A 14,652-nucleotide genomic window follows, 5' to 3' on the forward strand; every position below is an offset into this window, starting at 1 on the left:
TCTGAGGTTCCTCCCTTCTGTGCCAGACCCGGAGCAGAGATAGTGCAGGCGCTGGGCAGCAGCGCTGCCGTCAGCGGGTCCTGGCCTCGGTCTCCGCGGGCCATGGCCTCTGGCGCGCCGGGGGAGCGGCTGCGGGAAGAGGCCAGGTGCTCCGTGTGCCTGGATTTCCTGCAGGACCCGATCAGCGTGGACTGCGGTCACAGCTTCTGCCTCAGGTGCATCTCCGAGTTCTGCGAGAAGTCCGAGAGCGCACAGGGGGGCGTCTACGCCTGTCCGCAGTGCCGGAGCCCCTTCAAGCCCTCGAGTTTCCGGCCCAACCGGCAGCTGGCCAGCCTGGTGGACAGCGTGCGGCAGCTGGGACTCGGCCTGGGCGCCGGGGCCTCCAGGGCGCGCCAGTGTCCCTGGCACTGCGAGGACCTCAGCCGCTTCTGCGAGGAGGACCAGGTGGCGCTGTGCTGGGTCTGCGACACCACCCCGGAGCACCGGGGCCACAGCACCATGCCGCTGCAGGAAGCCGCCAGGTGCTACCAGGTGAGAGGTGCTGGGTGCTCCTGCCCACGCTGGAAAGGTCCACGCTTGAAATCTGGGAATACTGCTCAGACTTAGAAGCAGTCGCAGTTAGAAACGTTAAAGGACTTGCTTTGAAACAAAGCCACTCGCCTGAATTTCCTAAATAACTCCTACTGTCTCCCATCACCCTCCCTCCACCTCCTCCCTTTCCCACAGCTCACTGGGGTTAGGTTTGCCTGTGTCTGTGATCACCCCTGGTTGAAAACTCAGGGCAGACGCTCAGATGCCCGTCTTCACTTCTGATTGTCCACACAGCTTTGCTGAAGCTCTTCCTCCCCCTGTAATTTCACCTGGTCTTATTTTTCCTGTTGCTCAAAGTCTGAATCCCATGACTGGAGAAAGTGAGTTAATGGGTTACTGTTGTACATCTTCAGTGTAAACGCTCTTAATACCTTTTTTTTTTTAAAGCACTTATCATTAAGTAGTTGTCCAAAAGAGTTTCAATTGAACATGTCATTTTATGAATCTAATGCATCCTGATCATCATTCTCTCCACCTCTAATAATTTTAATTTGCACAATAATTGGCACTATTCTATTTGTATAGTGCTTAGCTCTATTTTAATTCATATTGCTACCCAAACAAGCCTGAAGTTTGGCCGTTTGTTGACAACAACATTTGGTTGGGCATGGTTTCTGAATCCTTTTAAAGTGTGAATATGCCTCTGTCCCTTGAATAGGATCTAGGATCAGTAGAGAATTTGTGATATAAACATCCTCAGTGAAAAGCTGGTCCCTACTGCAACTTTGACCCCTGAATGTGGCATCTGTGAAACCTTACAGAATCTTCCACACCAGAGAGCCTCAAAAGTTCATAATGTAAATACATTTAAATCCCCAGCCTTGGAAACACCTACTAAAGCAAAAGAGGTCAACATCATCGTCAGTCTACTGACATACTTAAAGTAATTCTATCATTCTTGAATGGATGGCAAATATCAGCTTTCCCAAAATGTTAATTCTCTTTGTTTTAAATTGTGAATTGGGGTATTTCATCTTGTCATACCTATTTTCTCTGGTTTCAACTTTTGTTTCTATTGATTTCTTCACAATTCAGATACTCAATACTTTAAAAGTTATGTTTCTGGTAGTTTAAATCCTGAAAGTACCATGAGAAAACATGTCCAATGTAATAGTTTTAAATGCTTTCCATATTTCCCAACAGTTTTCAATTAAGTCACAAACAAATATCATCTTAGCTTCTTAGTCTTGCCATTCAAGATGTTCAGGACTCTTATGTTTTTTACTTCTCTCTTATCCTAACCAAACATGGGATCCAGCAAAACTCGCCTAATCACTGTTGTACCCAAACTTGGCACCTTTTCTTCCCCTCCTGTGTTTGCTCACTATTTCTTGAGTTTTAGGGATTTTTTTTCCTTCTACAAGCATTAAAAAGAGTAGTGTTCTTTGTAAATATCAAGACAAGTGCCAACATTGCAAATATTAGCTTTTTTAGTATGGAATTACTTTATTATTATTATTATTATTATTATTATTATTATTATTATTATTCATACAATCTTCCTCATACTGGTCTATTTATTTATTTACATACTTATTTTATTTGAAATATTATCCATCAAGGTTTCTTCTGGACAAATTAACAATACAAATGTTATTATTATTAAGCATTTTATTTTCCATATAAAACCATATCACTTTTGGATTGCAGCAATGTTTCCTGTAACTAAACATGTTGGAAATGATCTGAACAACTTGGCAGGGGAGGTTAGGGGGAAAGGGAAGCAGGGAGAAAAACAAGGGAAGGGGTAAGAAGTTAGACAAGAAATGTAATCAGTATATTACTTATGCAACTATAATCCCCTCAGTACATTACATTAAAAATAAAATTTTTTAAAAATAATAAAGCACAAAAATTTCATTTACCATGATGTAGCTTTATATATTAAGTACGAAAAACTTCTTTAAAATTGACATTTCATAAACAATATTTAACACAATATTAAATTGTGTTTCTTATTGAATGTTCTACAACACCATATTTATATTCTATCTTGTGAATAAAATGTATATTAGATTCTCTCTGGGCCTGGGCACTGTCCCTGAGCTCTTCAGCTCCAGGCAAGCACTCTACCACTTGAACCACAGTGCCACTTTGGTTTTCTAGTGGTTAATTGGAGATAAGAGTCTCACAGACATTCCTGCCCAGGCTGGCTTTGAACCATGATCCTCAGATCTTGGCCTTCTGAGTAGCTAAGATTATAAGTATGAGCCACCAGCACTAGGCTGTAGTTTTTACAGTTTGATTACATTTTACTATTGTAAACCAGGATGCAATGAATATTTTCCAAATAAATCTTTGTATTTGATATTCAAATACATTTATTTTCATCTTAGTGATGAATTCTATAATTATCTTTCTATACAAAAAGTATATATATGCATATATAATGTGTGTTTGCCAATCCTGGGACTTGAAATCAGGGCCTGGGTGCTGTCTCTGAGCACTTTTACGCAAGCATAGTGCTCTACAACTTCATTTGCAGCTCTACTTCTGGCTTTTTGCTGTTTTTATTGGATGGAAGTGTCTCGTGGACTTTCCTGTCCACACTGGCTTTGACCTATAATCCTCAGATCTCAGCCTCCTAAGTATCTAGGATTACAGGCATGAGCCATGGCCTCCCAGCCTAATGCCATTTTTTACATGTTTCCAGAAACAGTTTTATCTGCTCTTTGTGTTTTTCCACATCTAGGGGACGTTAGATCCTAAGCAAGGACACCTGTAATGGTTTTGGCTTATGTTTCTAAACAGGTAAAGCTCGAGATAGCTCTGGAACATGTGAGAAAAGAGATGGAAGAAGCATTGACTCAGGAGGTCAATGTGGGGAAGAAGACTGTCATTTGGAAGGTAAGGGAAGGTCGGGGGTTCTGGAAGATTAACTGATTACAGAAGCCAGATCTCTAATTGCTCAAAAAACAACAAGTTAGTGTCATCTTGGATCATCTTATCCTTCCAATTATATTTTTTTATTTTTGTTCTGTTAACATGCATTGACATTATCCCATCAAAACTAAAAATGAACAGTTTTACTCTCCTGATCTTACCTAAACTCACTCTTGTATCATTATTACTTACTATTGTAGTGAACAAATAAATTGATTAAATGAATATAATAACATCACATGACTTTATAATAGATGCAGTACACCTAATAGTAATCATTTCATCTTATTTCCTGACTTCTACCCAAATAGTCCTTTTCCATACCACCTAGTTCTTTCTCTTATCATTTTGTTTACATATATGCATGCATACACACACACACACACACACACACACTGAACTTCTTAAACTGAAGTGGTTTTACCATCTTCCCCACATGTTTTGCAGTATCTGGTGATAGTTTTGGCTGTCATATTTCTGGGAGGTATAATATGATACTCTCTTTTGTGTAGGGCCAGAAATGCTGCTAAACACCCTACCATGTGTAGGACAGTTCCCACACTCCACAACAGAAAATAATCTTGTCAAACTGTCAGTAGTGGCAAGACTATGAAACTGTGTATAGACCCTATGGGCGTAACATACACATTGAGATAATAATGAGATCCCTGTACAAGGTCAAGTCAGTCTGCATGGCTTTCACTAATATACCCGTAGGAGCCACATGTAGCAAGGTCAAGTATGATAAAACTTGTATCTGTATTCTGCAATGCCTTTCTTTCTGTTTCTGCAGTTATTATTGTAGCACCAAACAGGATGGTGTTAAGAGATGGTAAACTCACCAAATTCCTTCTCCTAGAATGATTTCTTATACCCAGATATATTACCTCTCTTTTCCAGCAACTGAGACATCAGACCTACTGTTCTATAGTACAGCTTCCAATATGGAGGAACAATACATGTAATTTACATGTTTTTCATCTTTCAGAAAACAAACTGCAGGATCAGAGTCCTGCAACTTTAGTAAATGACCAAGATTAATGAATCAAGTGATTTAGAAAGTGATAAAAGAAAATAGGAATGGAAAATTTGAGGAAACTTTTATCTTGAGATATTTGGAGAGAAATGATACTGGGTTTTAAAATGTGATGGTTATTGTTTTTCAATGAATTTCAAAAATGGTAAAGTCAGCGCAGAGAATTCAAGATGTAGAGATTTTGAAAATATGATTCATCTGTAATTTCAAACTGGCTTTCTACATTCTTATTTCAAGAGAATAAGATTTAGATACAGCAACCTGTTAGCCACAGACTTCCTTAGTTCTACTCAGAAACTGTAGGTGGGATATTTGAGTAGAAATAGTATTGTAAATTGAAATAGTATACTAAATTGAAATTAACCATGAAATAAGTGATCAAAGTCTTCGTTCTACAGTGAGCAGCAATGAATGACTGCTTTCATACCATCCAAAACAAGTATCTTCTTCACATTTACGTATCTTTTTTTTCATCTCTCTGCATTGCTCAATATTTGTGCCACTAATCTAGTAGTAGGACAGAAACTTCTGTTGGTGTCTACACTGTGCCAGTCATTGTGTTCTGAACCACAGTGAACCATATTACCCTACATTCCTCTTGAAACTTCTGTCTACTTGCCTGCAAGCCTACAGCAATAGGGGAACTGAGTCCAACTTTCTCAGATTCTGGGTTTGGCAACTCTGCAAGACATTTGTCCAAAGCTCCCAGTTTCTGTGTGTGTCGTTGGAATTCACTCATCAGTCTCCAGAGCTTCAGGCCTGAAGGGTCTGGGAACTGAGGACATTACTTTCCTCCAATCTCCTGCAGGCAGGAAGTCCTGATCTTTTACTCCACTCTCTGCTGACATGGTCTACCATGTCATTACAGGAGAAAGTTGAATCGCAGAGGCAGCGCTTCAGGTTGGAGTTTGAGAAGCACCGCGGCTTTCTGGCCCAGGAGGAGCAATTGCAGCTGAGGCGGCTGGAGGAGGAGGAGCGGGCTACCCTGCAGAAACTGCGGGACAGTAAGAGTCAGCTGGTCCAGCAGAACAAGGCCCTGAAAGAGCTGGTGGAGGAACTGGAACAACGATGCCAGCGGCCAGCCCTGAGTCTACTGGAGGTGAGGGGGGATCGGGTTCAGACAGATGTGCAGCTAAGGACACAGAAGTGAGCACCCCAGGATTCACCAACCAGCACTTAAGCATCCTTGCTCTCAGGGAAACAGCACCCTCGAACTTAATGCCAAGGTTGCATGATGCCAAATGCTAGTACCACAGCCAGAAGGCACACTAGAGAAGTGGATAGTTCATATTCAACACGGACAATCCTAACTTCTTAAGATAGTAACCGATTTTGGAAATCATTTCAAGATTTCTGCAAACTTATACAGGAACAGGTCATCACCCCATCCTGGCTGAGAAGCAATAGATTTTTCCGAGGTGATACCGGCTGTTTTTCAATGACGTTTCACAAATCATGCCCGTGTAAACGGCCCAAACTATGCTTTCAGTTGTCTAGCTTGAAACTTTCATGCTCAGATTTAAGGCCAGGAAGCTTTACAAAACCACAGTGGGAATCAGAGCAGAAAGGATAACAGAGATCAGGAGAAGCTTGGTTATATCGCTTCATAAAAACATCAAACGCAAAGTCAGCGTGAAAATTGGGTTGTTGCTGTGTTTTCTTTACAGACCACTTGCAACATAAACCCATTTGGGCTCAGTTTTAGTGCCTCCTCCGCCATGACTACTTCAGGGAATTCTCACTGAGATGTGAATACACATCCTCCCTTATCAGTTGACCCTCAGAGTATTTTTATTTCATTTGTCTTCTTTAATCTCTAACATATCTATATATAAGAAAAGTTTAAGTTTTGGTATTAACAGTGTCATCAGTATTGCTGTTCCTTTCTATATAAATAAATAAAAGATCTAAAAGAAATTAACTTTACGTACTGCAAGCAGAAAATAATAGGAATTTCAATTTCTCCTCTTCCTTCTCCCTACCCTCCTCTACCTCCTTTTTCTTTTTTTTGTGCCAGAACTGGGGTTTGAATTCAGGGTTTGTGCTTCCACTTGGCTTTTATGTCCTAGGCTGGCACTCTAGTACTTGAGCCACAGCTCCACTTTCGGCTTTTTGGTGGTTCGTTGGAGATAAGAGTGTCATGGACTTTCTTGCCTAGGCTGACTTCAGATCATGATCCTTAGATCTCAGCCCCTTTTATAGCTCTGATTACAGGCATGAACCACTCACCCTGGCCTTCAATACTTTTACAGTATAGCATACATTGCCTTTCTTCACACTATTTCAAATAACACCTTGTTTTAAATAAGTATTCCCTTGTACCACATGAATATTAAAAAATGTAATATAATTCTTAGGGGGAATATATTCTATATAATTTATATTTATGTTCATTTCCTCCTTTCTCCTTTTGACATCATTTTTATACATAAACAAGTTGTCTTCTTGCTTTTATGCTGTCAAAATGTATCTGACTGCTGACTAATTTCAGAGAGCAGAGATGTAACACATTATTTAGTTATCTACTTTGAGATAAAATGTTGATGCTGCCAATTCCTTCCTTGTCTTTCAAGAGCACATAAGTAGCTTTGCTGTGGTACTTCAAAGACTTAGAAATTTGAGGTTCTCTTACAAAGGTATTGAGGGTAGTATTTTATTTAAATCTACATCTTTACCTCAGATAAGTTCTGAAAATAGTTCAGAGTTGTTTAACCCTAAATTCATTTGCACTAGGTACATAGGCCAATCAACAGAATTTATCTGTTCAGAAAATAGTCAACTTGATAGATTTCATGGGAATTAACTTGTCTACTCTCTGATTCTGTTCTAATAATTATGAATATATCAGTTGGGATTTCTGAGAGTGTTAAATTGTAGTGCATTTCTTTTTGCTTTAATAAACAGACATTCATTATCCCCTACAATTTTATCTTAAATATTAACAATTTGTATTAACCTCTTACTTATATTAAACTTTAACTGTCAGTAGCAATTACAGATTTCACTCAGCTCTGTCCATGGTTCTCTTTTAGGGTGTAAGAGACACTTTGAGCAGGTATGTTTTCCTTTTATATTGACTGGGGTTTGGTAGAGGTGAAGTTGGCTGGTCGGTAACTATACTGGCACCTGATGGTTCTACGTTTTTTTAGAAGTTCAGCTGTCATTCGGCTGGAACCAGAGACTATTTCCATGGAGCTAAAGACAGTGTGTTGCATTCCTGGGATGAGGGAAATGCTGAGAAAATTCCAAGGTAGGCTGAATCTTGGAGCCTAGGGTACTGTATTACCTGGGGCTGGATTGTTTTTACAATTTATTATATACTAGTCAGAGACAGAAGAACAGCAATAACAAGCATACTCAACATCTTACAGGCAAAAATCAGCAAGGTTTACTTTGAGAGCATTACTACCACACCCAGATTATATGAACTTCTGTGTGCTTGCTTTCTACGATTTGGGCCAGGACTCTAGTACAGAATTTTAGAGGTGAAGTTTGGTAATTTATCTGCCTGGGCTGGGAAATCTCAATTTTCCAGGTCTCCACCTCTTGGGTACCTAAGATTACACATGTGAGCCATTGTTGCCTGGCTAAACAAACCAGTTTTTTTTTTCTCCTACCCTTTCATATTTTAAATAAACTCAGCACCATGGTCACCAAAATGTGTGTAAGTTTCTCTCAGCAAGCACTGATGAGATCTCCATTGATTTCTCTGGGTGTCTAATGTAGGTCAATTTTGACCTATCCACATGAAGATGGTAACAGATCTTACCAAATGCCTATCTCATAAAGATGTCTTCCCAAATCCAGATGTCAATGATAAACAGGTTGTGACCTGTGCTGCTGACCAATTAGTTATAAATCAGGTATCTCCTGATTCTATCCTGAAGTCCAATTTTCTAGACTGGCTTACCCAACTCAGAGAAATACTTACTTGTACTAATTTGTTGTAAAGGATATAATACAGACCATAAATAAATTTCCAGATGAAAGAAATGAATAGGGTAAGGTGTAAAAATCAGATGATAGGAGCTTCTACTTTATCTGGCTGCCATTCCTTCCAAGAATGTTTTCATCTATCTAGAAGTCTTCTTTTCTTTTGGATTTTTAAAGGAATGTGTGGTTACAATTGATTAAATCATTGGCCTATCAGCTCAGTCTTTTATCAGTTCCTCCTCAGAGGGACAGATGACTAAAAATTTTAGCTCTAGAATCTCACAGTTGGTTTTCCCGGTAAGTAGTCCCATGCTGAGGCTATCTAGAGAGCTCAGCATGCAATCATCTGATTGACATAAAGAATACTTTACTCAATTGAGGACCAGGCTGCCCCTAGAGCCATATGAAGGATGAAGATCAAATATGCACTGAGAAATATCACCATGATTGCTCAGTGTTTTAAAACAAATTCATTCTGAAGTAGGCCAAGTAACTTACCTGAAGATTACACTGGCTAGAAAATCATGTGTCTATTTCAAACTATAAAGTAGATGGTGGAGTATCCTTTTCATATAAAATGTGTTTTGGAATACTTGCAAATAATTCTAATCAATATAGGAATTAGGCATCCAGATAATATGCATGTATTTAGTCTGATGGACTTGATTGCTATAGTGCATGTGGTTCACTGTGACCAGAGTAATATCACTTCCATATCATATAACGTCACACAGTTATGAGGATGAATAATACCAGCATATAAATATGGGATGAATTTAGAATTCTAGATGAATAATACCAGAATATAAATATGGGATGAATTTAGAATTCTGGATGAATAATACCAGAATATAAATAGGAGATGAAATTAGAATTCTGTCATAATAACTTTGAATAATAGATTTCAAATGAATGAGAATTCTCTATATCTCATCAATAATAAAAACACATGGGAATATTCTACGAAGTGCATTCAAATACTCTGTACATGTACCAAAGGAATTTATATGATTGTGTATTTGGTTTCTGATATTGTCAATAGCTATGCCTGAAATTTGGGGAATATAATAATGCCTGGATAAGCAGCAATAATGGTAAAAATAAACAAGAAAATAAGGAAAATTCACTGCCAGGTGAGTGCTTGTATGTCTCTTTAGGAGTTATTGGAGAGACAAAAGTGAGAAATCATGAGAATTCATGAAATGAGATTCTCATGAGAAACCTGAAATTGTAGCTCCGTGGTAGGACTGAAGCAGTTCTCAGCACTTCAAGAAAACAAAAAGCTCTTAACTGTTTCGTAACGCCTTCTGATTTTGGAAACAATTCTTTCCACAGTTGATGTGAAGCTGGACCCTTCCACGGCGCATCCCAGCCTCCTCCTGACCACAGACCTGCGCAGTGTGCGGGATGGAGAGCTGTGGAGAGATGTCCCCAGCAATCCTGAGCGATTTGATACGTGGCCCTGTGTCCTGGGCCTGCAGACTTTCTCATCTGGGAGACACTACTGGGAAGTTGTGGTGGGAGAAAGAGCAGAGTGGGGGTTGGGAGTCTGCCAAGACACAGTGCCCAGGAAGGGGGAAAGCACACCGTCCCCAGAGCATGGCGTCTGGGCCGTATGGCTGCTGAAAGGGAACGAGTACATGGTTCTTGCCTCTCCCTCCGTGCCTCTTCTCCAACTGGAGCGGCCTCGCTGTGTAGGCATCTTCCTAGACTATGAAGCCGGGGAGATCTCCTTTTACAACGTCTCAGATGGATCTCACATCTACACATTCAACCAAGTGTTCTCTGGTGTTCTCCGACCCTATTTTTTCATCTGTGACATGGCTCCTCTTTTTCTGCCACCGATGACTGAAGGAGAGGCTGGAGATTGGGCATCCAGGGGTTTTCTTGGCCTTGTCTCTAGTGTTGGAGATGCACTGCCCTGAAGTTGCGTTCTCAAGATGTCCTGCTACTCTGACAAACACCTTGGAGTGTAGCACAGCCCATGAAGACTGAACAAATGCCACATTGGGACAGCACTTTATTTGTCATTGTGGTGGAGGTTATCTCATGAGGACCAAAGAGAAGATGAAAATTATTTGCATATGGAGGAATGGAGTATAATAATTTTGGAAATGGAGCGAGCTCATCAAACTGTTTCTAGATGGCTACCTATATGTTTCAATGCATTCTGCACTACTGGCGGTGTATGGAATGCTTTCTGTACATCTATTCTTTTCCATGTCTTTTCATCCTTAATGTTCTTTATATTAAGATTTGGAAATGACAATTCTCTTTTTTGAAACAGGTTCTCCCTATGTAGTCCAAGTGTCCTTAAACTGAATATCTTCCTGCCTCAATCTTCTCAGTTTTGGAATCATGGATATCATCAATTAATTCATTCAAAGCAGTCTGATATTGTTCTAGATGAGGTCTATAATTCTGAATGTTTTCCTTCTCATATTCCTCATTTATTTCCTCTTTGTCTCTTGCGCTCTCTTTGCTCTTTGCCTCTTAAGCCTTATATTTCTTGCTAAAATAACATACATCTATTCCTTTATATTATGTTACATATATTCCCTATCACCATTTTTATTTTTTTTACTGTCCTCATTCTGTAACTATTTTTTGAGTTATGAAATGCACTAATGTGAATCTAATACCCCCAATTCCTAGAATTTTCCTCTTCCTCTTTTGTAACCCATGGCCTATTCTCCAAGTTTTCCATGCTTTCTCCTGAGTCTTATCATCGCATTGTGCATTTTAACATAGTTTAGGTCAGTCTTCAAACCACTCCAAGTTTGTCTTCATCTTTTGCATTCTAATCTTACAAATAGTCATGCATCTTCTGCTAGGACTTTTTGTCTTCTACTTTGCAATTCTCAAAAGGTTTCCACAATTCCCTCTGTCTAGAATATTACCACAAAGTAGTTGAAATCCCCACCAATTTCCAGGCCTTCCTTATCCCTTCTTCCAAATACTAGCTTTTTTAATACACTCTGAGTTCAAAATAGACATAAAACTCAATATGTCTAAACCCAAACCCTTTGAATCTCCTTACTGCAAAAATATAAAGGCTTCCCCATCTGTGTGCCTGGCAACGCCTTTCAGTCTGTTGCTTAGAGCACCATCTGAAGTCCCTCCTTCTTGACTTTGTCATTCTGCATCCCACTCCACAGCAACAGCAGGCCTGAGGCTCTGCCATTGGAAGGTGCTCGGAGTGTGGCCAACTCAAATCACTGTGCTGCGGTGATGGCAGTCTGACTTCCAACACCGACCCCCCTTCCAGATTGCTGCATTTGACCCTTCTCACATTCAGTCCCAATACCACATTTGGATTTAGGCATGAGTACCCCAAACAATGGTGTCATTGCAGTGGCCTCTGGCTAATTCTTCGCAGTGAGCTCTTAGGTCCTAAAGGAACTGAACCCCAGTCCCTCCCCTAAGTCTGTCCCTCACCTCCAGCATGCTTTTTTTTTATTCCCCACCTGCCCCAGACTCCACGCTGAGTTTATATCAAACAGGGTACTTCTTATCCCAGGGTCTTTTCCTAGATGGGATTTCTTCTTGAAATTCACTTTTTACTGATGCCCATGATGATTTCTTCCCCTTCTTCCTCTAAACCCCCTCACAGCCAGCCAGTTTCTTGGTGAGGATATGCAGTGCTACTTCTAGAAAGCACCCCGCCCCCCAGGGATTCCCTTGCTGGTCTTTCTTACAGCCTTACAGAAGCTCATTCCCCCGCCCCAATAGAGTGTGATTCAGCTTTAGTGTATCTAGTGTTCTCTTTATTTGTTAAGCTTTTATTTAATTATTTAATTTATTTGCCATTATGTAATAGGATATCACCACCAAGAAGGGATAGATATTTGTCTATTGACAATCAACAGACTACTTCAAATATTTATTTGTAGGTGACAAATGCATATTGTTGACTGAACAAACAATTGACTATTTATAGAGCAGAATTAATGATAGAACCCAAATTGTTTACCAAATGTAATATATTTTACTCACATTATTGTTTGTCACTAGACAACCAATGTCCAAGAAAGTGCAATGCCAAGTGCTAAATGGGAAAAAAGAAAGAATAGGAAACAAAGCTGGAAAAGATCATGGATTATAGTGAAATTATCACTTGCACAATCAGGCAGAGTTCTACTGAGCCTCCCGGAGTGATGGATCTCTGTGTCATCACCAGGACACTTTAGAATTCTACATTGCCTTATACTTGCCCCATAAACCATCTTTCTAAATGTCAAGATGGGAAGGAATGTGGAGAGTTTTCTCTGAACCCATATGGAATAAACCTTTCTTAAAAAATAGACCCTTTCCTGGTTTATGTGCCTACCTTCATCTGAGCTTATGGAACATACAATTGGGGTGTCTGGGATCTGATGTCCTTCCAATCATTTCCCTATCACTGTGCACTATTTTCTTGTTACATATTGGAGTTTTTCAAGTCCAGATCATTGTCCTTCCTTTTGAGTCGTCTTTCATATATCATTAGTACTGTTCCAGCCATTTTCATATTCTTTTTATTTATTATTATTTTATATATTTGTTTCTTTATTTTAGTCAGTCAGGGGCCTGAGCTTGAGAACTGTACACTGTCCTGGAGCTCTTTTTTTTTTTTTTTCAAGGATAGTGCTAACTACTTTGAGACACAGCACCACTTCTGGTTTTCCTGTGGTTAATTAGAGATAAGAGTCTCATGGCCTTTTCCTGCCCAGGCTATGAACTGAGATCCTCAGATCTCAGTCTCAGTAGAACAAGCATGAGCTACCTGCATCCAGATCCAAATTTCTTTTTTTTTTAAGTCAGGTAATGAATATATTTCTTTTTTTCCCCCCACTGACATTGTAAAGCTCGTTTTTGACATGACAATTTGTACTTCTCATTGTTGCAACAGGTCCAACTGAATCCTTAAACGACTTGTTTTTCCCCATCCCCTCCACAAGTTATACTGACATCAAATATAGTGAAAGCAGGGGTTATACTGTGGGGGAGGGACAAACAAAGCAACAAAGAAATAATCTTATAAATGCGTTAGAAACACATGCATGAAAGAAAAAAAACATTAAAATATATATCTAAGGGTTCATTTTCCTAACATCACATTATCTGACCTTTTCCGCTTGACTCATACATATACTAGATATTGCAAATAAGGGAAACCATGGGACCTGTGTTTCTTTGGGCCTGGCTTACTTCACTTAATATAATTTTTTCCAAGTTTTTCCATTTCCTAACAAATGGGGCAATGTCATTCTTTCTGATGGAGGCATAGAATTCCATTGTGTATATATACCACATTTTCTTAATCTGTATTAAGAAGAATTAAAATGTCAACCCTAGGATTTAAATTCTAGTTTTTTCTGAGCTGTCAATTTATGGAAGTATGATTATATTTCAAGAAAACTGGATGAGTGTTTTTTTCCCCCCAGTCTATTTTAATTTGACAATTTATTCTCTACTACATAGTTTTGGAGAACTGCAATTTGCTCCTGAGATCTACTTAAAAGTGATCAGGGAGCCGGGTGTTGGTGGCTCACACCTGTAATCCCAGCTACTTGTCAACTTCACATTATTGTTGTTGGAGTTAAATGATAATAAAGAATAAAGGAGAATACCTGACTAATAGTAATTGCTCCACTAAAATCTCCTCTTACAATTATTAGTATTATTTCCTACAGGTACAATAGGCAGGGATGGAACAAATGGAAGCACTCAAAATCATTGAATTGTTTTGGACTTTTCTCACAACCCCCATCTGGAGAAGATTCTCATTGTGGTCATCTGACCTTACCTACCTGACCCTTGTGGACAACATCAGCATCATCCTGGTGTCCCCCACCTTGGACTCCCACCTCCACACTCCCACGTACTTCTTCCTCACCCACCTCTCCTTCCCCGACCTGTTTAACCACCAGCTCCATCCCAAGGCTTCTCTATAATCTCAGTGGACACAAGACCATCAGCTACATCGGCTGTTCCATCCAGCTCTTCCTGTTCCTCAGTCTCTCGAGGGTGTGCAGTGCTTGCTGCTACCCATCAAGGCTTAGGACAGGTTTGCTGCTGTCTGCAGACCCCCTCACTACACAGTGATCATGAGTCCCAGTCTCTACTGGGACTTGCTGTCAGTAGCCTGGGGGTGTGGAGTGGCTAACTCTTTGATTATGTCCCCAGTGAGCATACACTTAGCCTGCTATGGACACCACCAGGTTTGA

General features: G+C 39.9%; 1 protein-coding gene across 1 annotated transcript; it reads left to right on the plus strand.

Moving 5' to 3' along the window:
* The first annotated feature begins 42 nt into the window (after nt 1–42).
* Nucleotides 43–14,041, plus strand: Trim58 (tripartite motif containing 58). The gene is made up of 6 exons (XM_070034273.1): nt 43–531; nt 3,343–3,438; nt 5,379–5,609; nt 7,543–7,565; nt 7,660–7,760; nt 9,779–14,041. The coding sequence occupies exons 1-6, from the start codon at nt 103–105 to the stop codon at nt 10,366–10,368; spliced, it is 1,470 nt and encodes a 489-aa protein (XP_069890374.1). The 5' UTR covers nt 43–102; the 3' UTR covers nt 10,369–14,041.
* Nucleotides 14,042–14,652: the final 611 nt, after the last annotated feature.

The sequence above is a fragment of the Dipodomys merriami genome, unplaced genomic scaffold (genome assembly GCF_024711535.1).
Source record: "Dipodomys merriami isolate MVZ:Mamm:240054 unplaced genomic scaffold, mDipMer1.0.p SCAF_24, whole genome shotgun sequence".
Classification (NCBI taxonomy): domain Eukaryota; kingdom Metazoa; phylum Chordata; class Mammalia; order Rodentia; family Heteromyidae; genus Dipodomys; species Dipodomys merriami.

Excerpts from the sequence above, each read along its gene's own strand:
- Trim58 (XM_070034273.1), top strand. The coding sequence starts at position 103 with ATGGCCTCTGGCGCGCCGGGGGAGCGGCTGCGGGAAGAGGCCAGGTGC. Across the intron at positions 3,439-5,378 it reads AGAAGACTGTCATTTGGAAG|GAGAAAGTTGAATCGCAGAG; the intron begins GTAAGGGAAGGT and ends ATGTCATTACAG. Across the intron at positions 5,610-7,542 it reads CAGCCCTGAGTCTACTGGAG|GGTGTAAGAGACACTTTGAG; the intron begins GTGAGGGGGGAT and ends GTTCTCTTTTAG.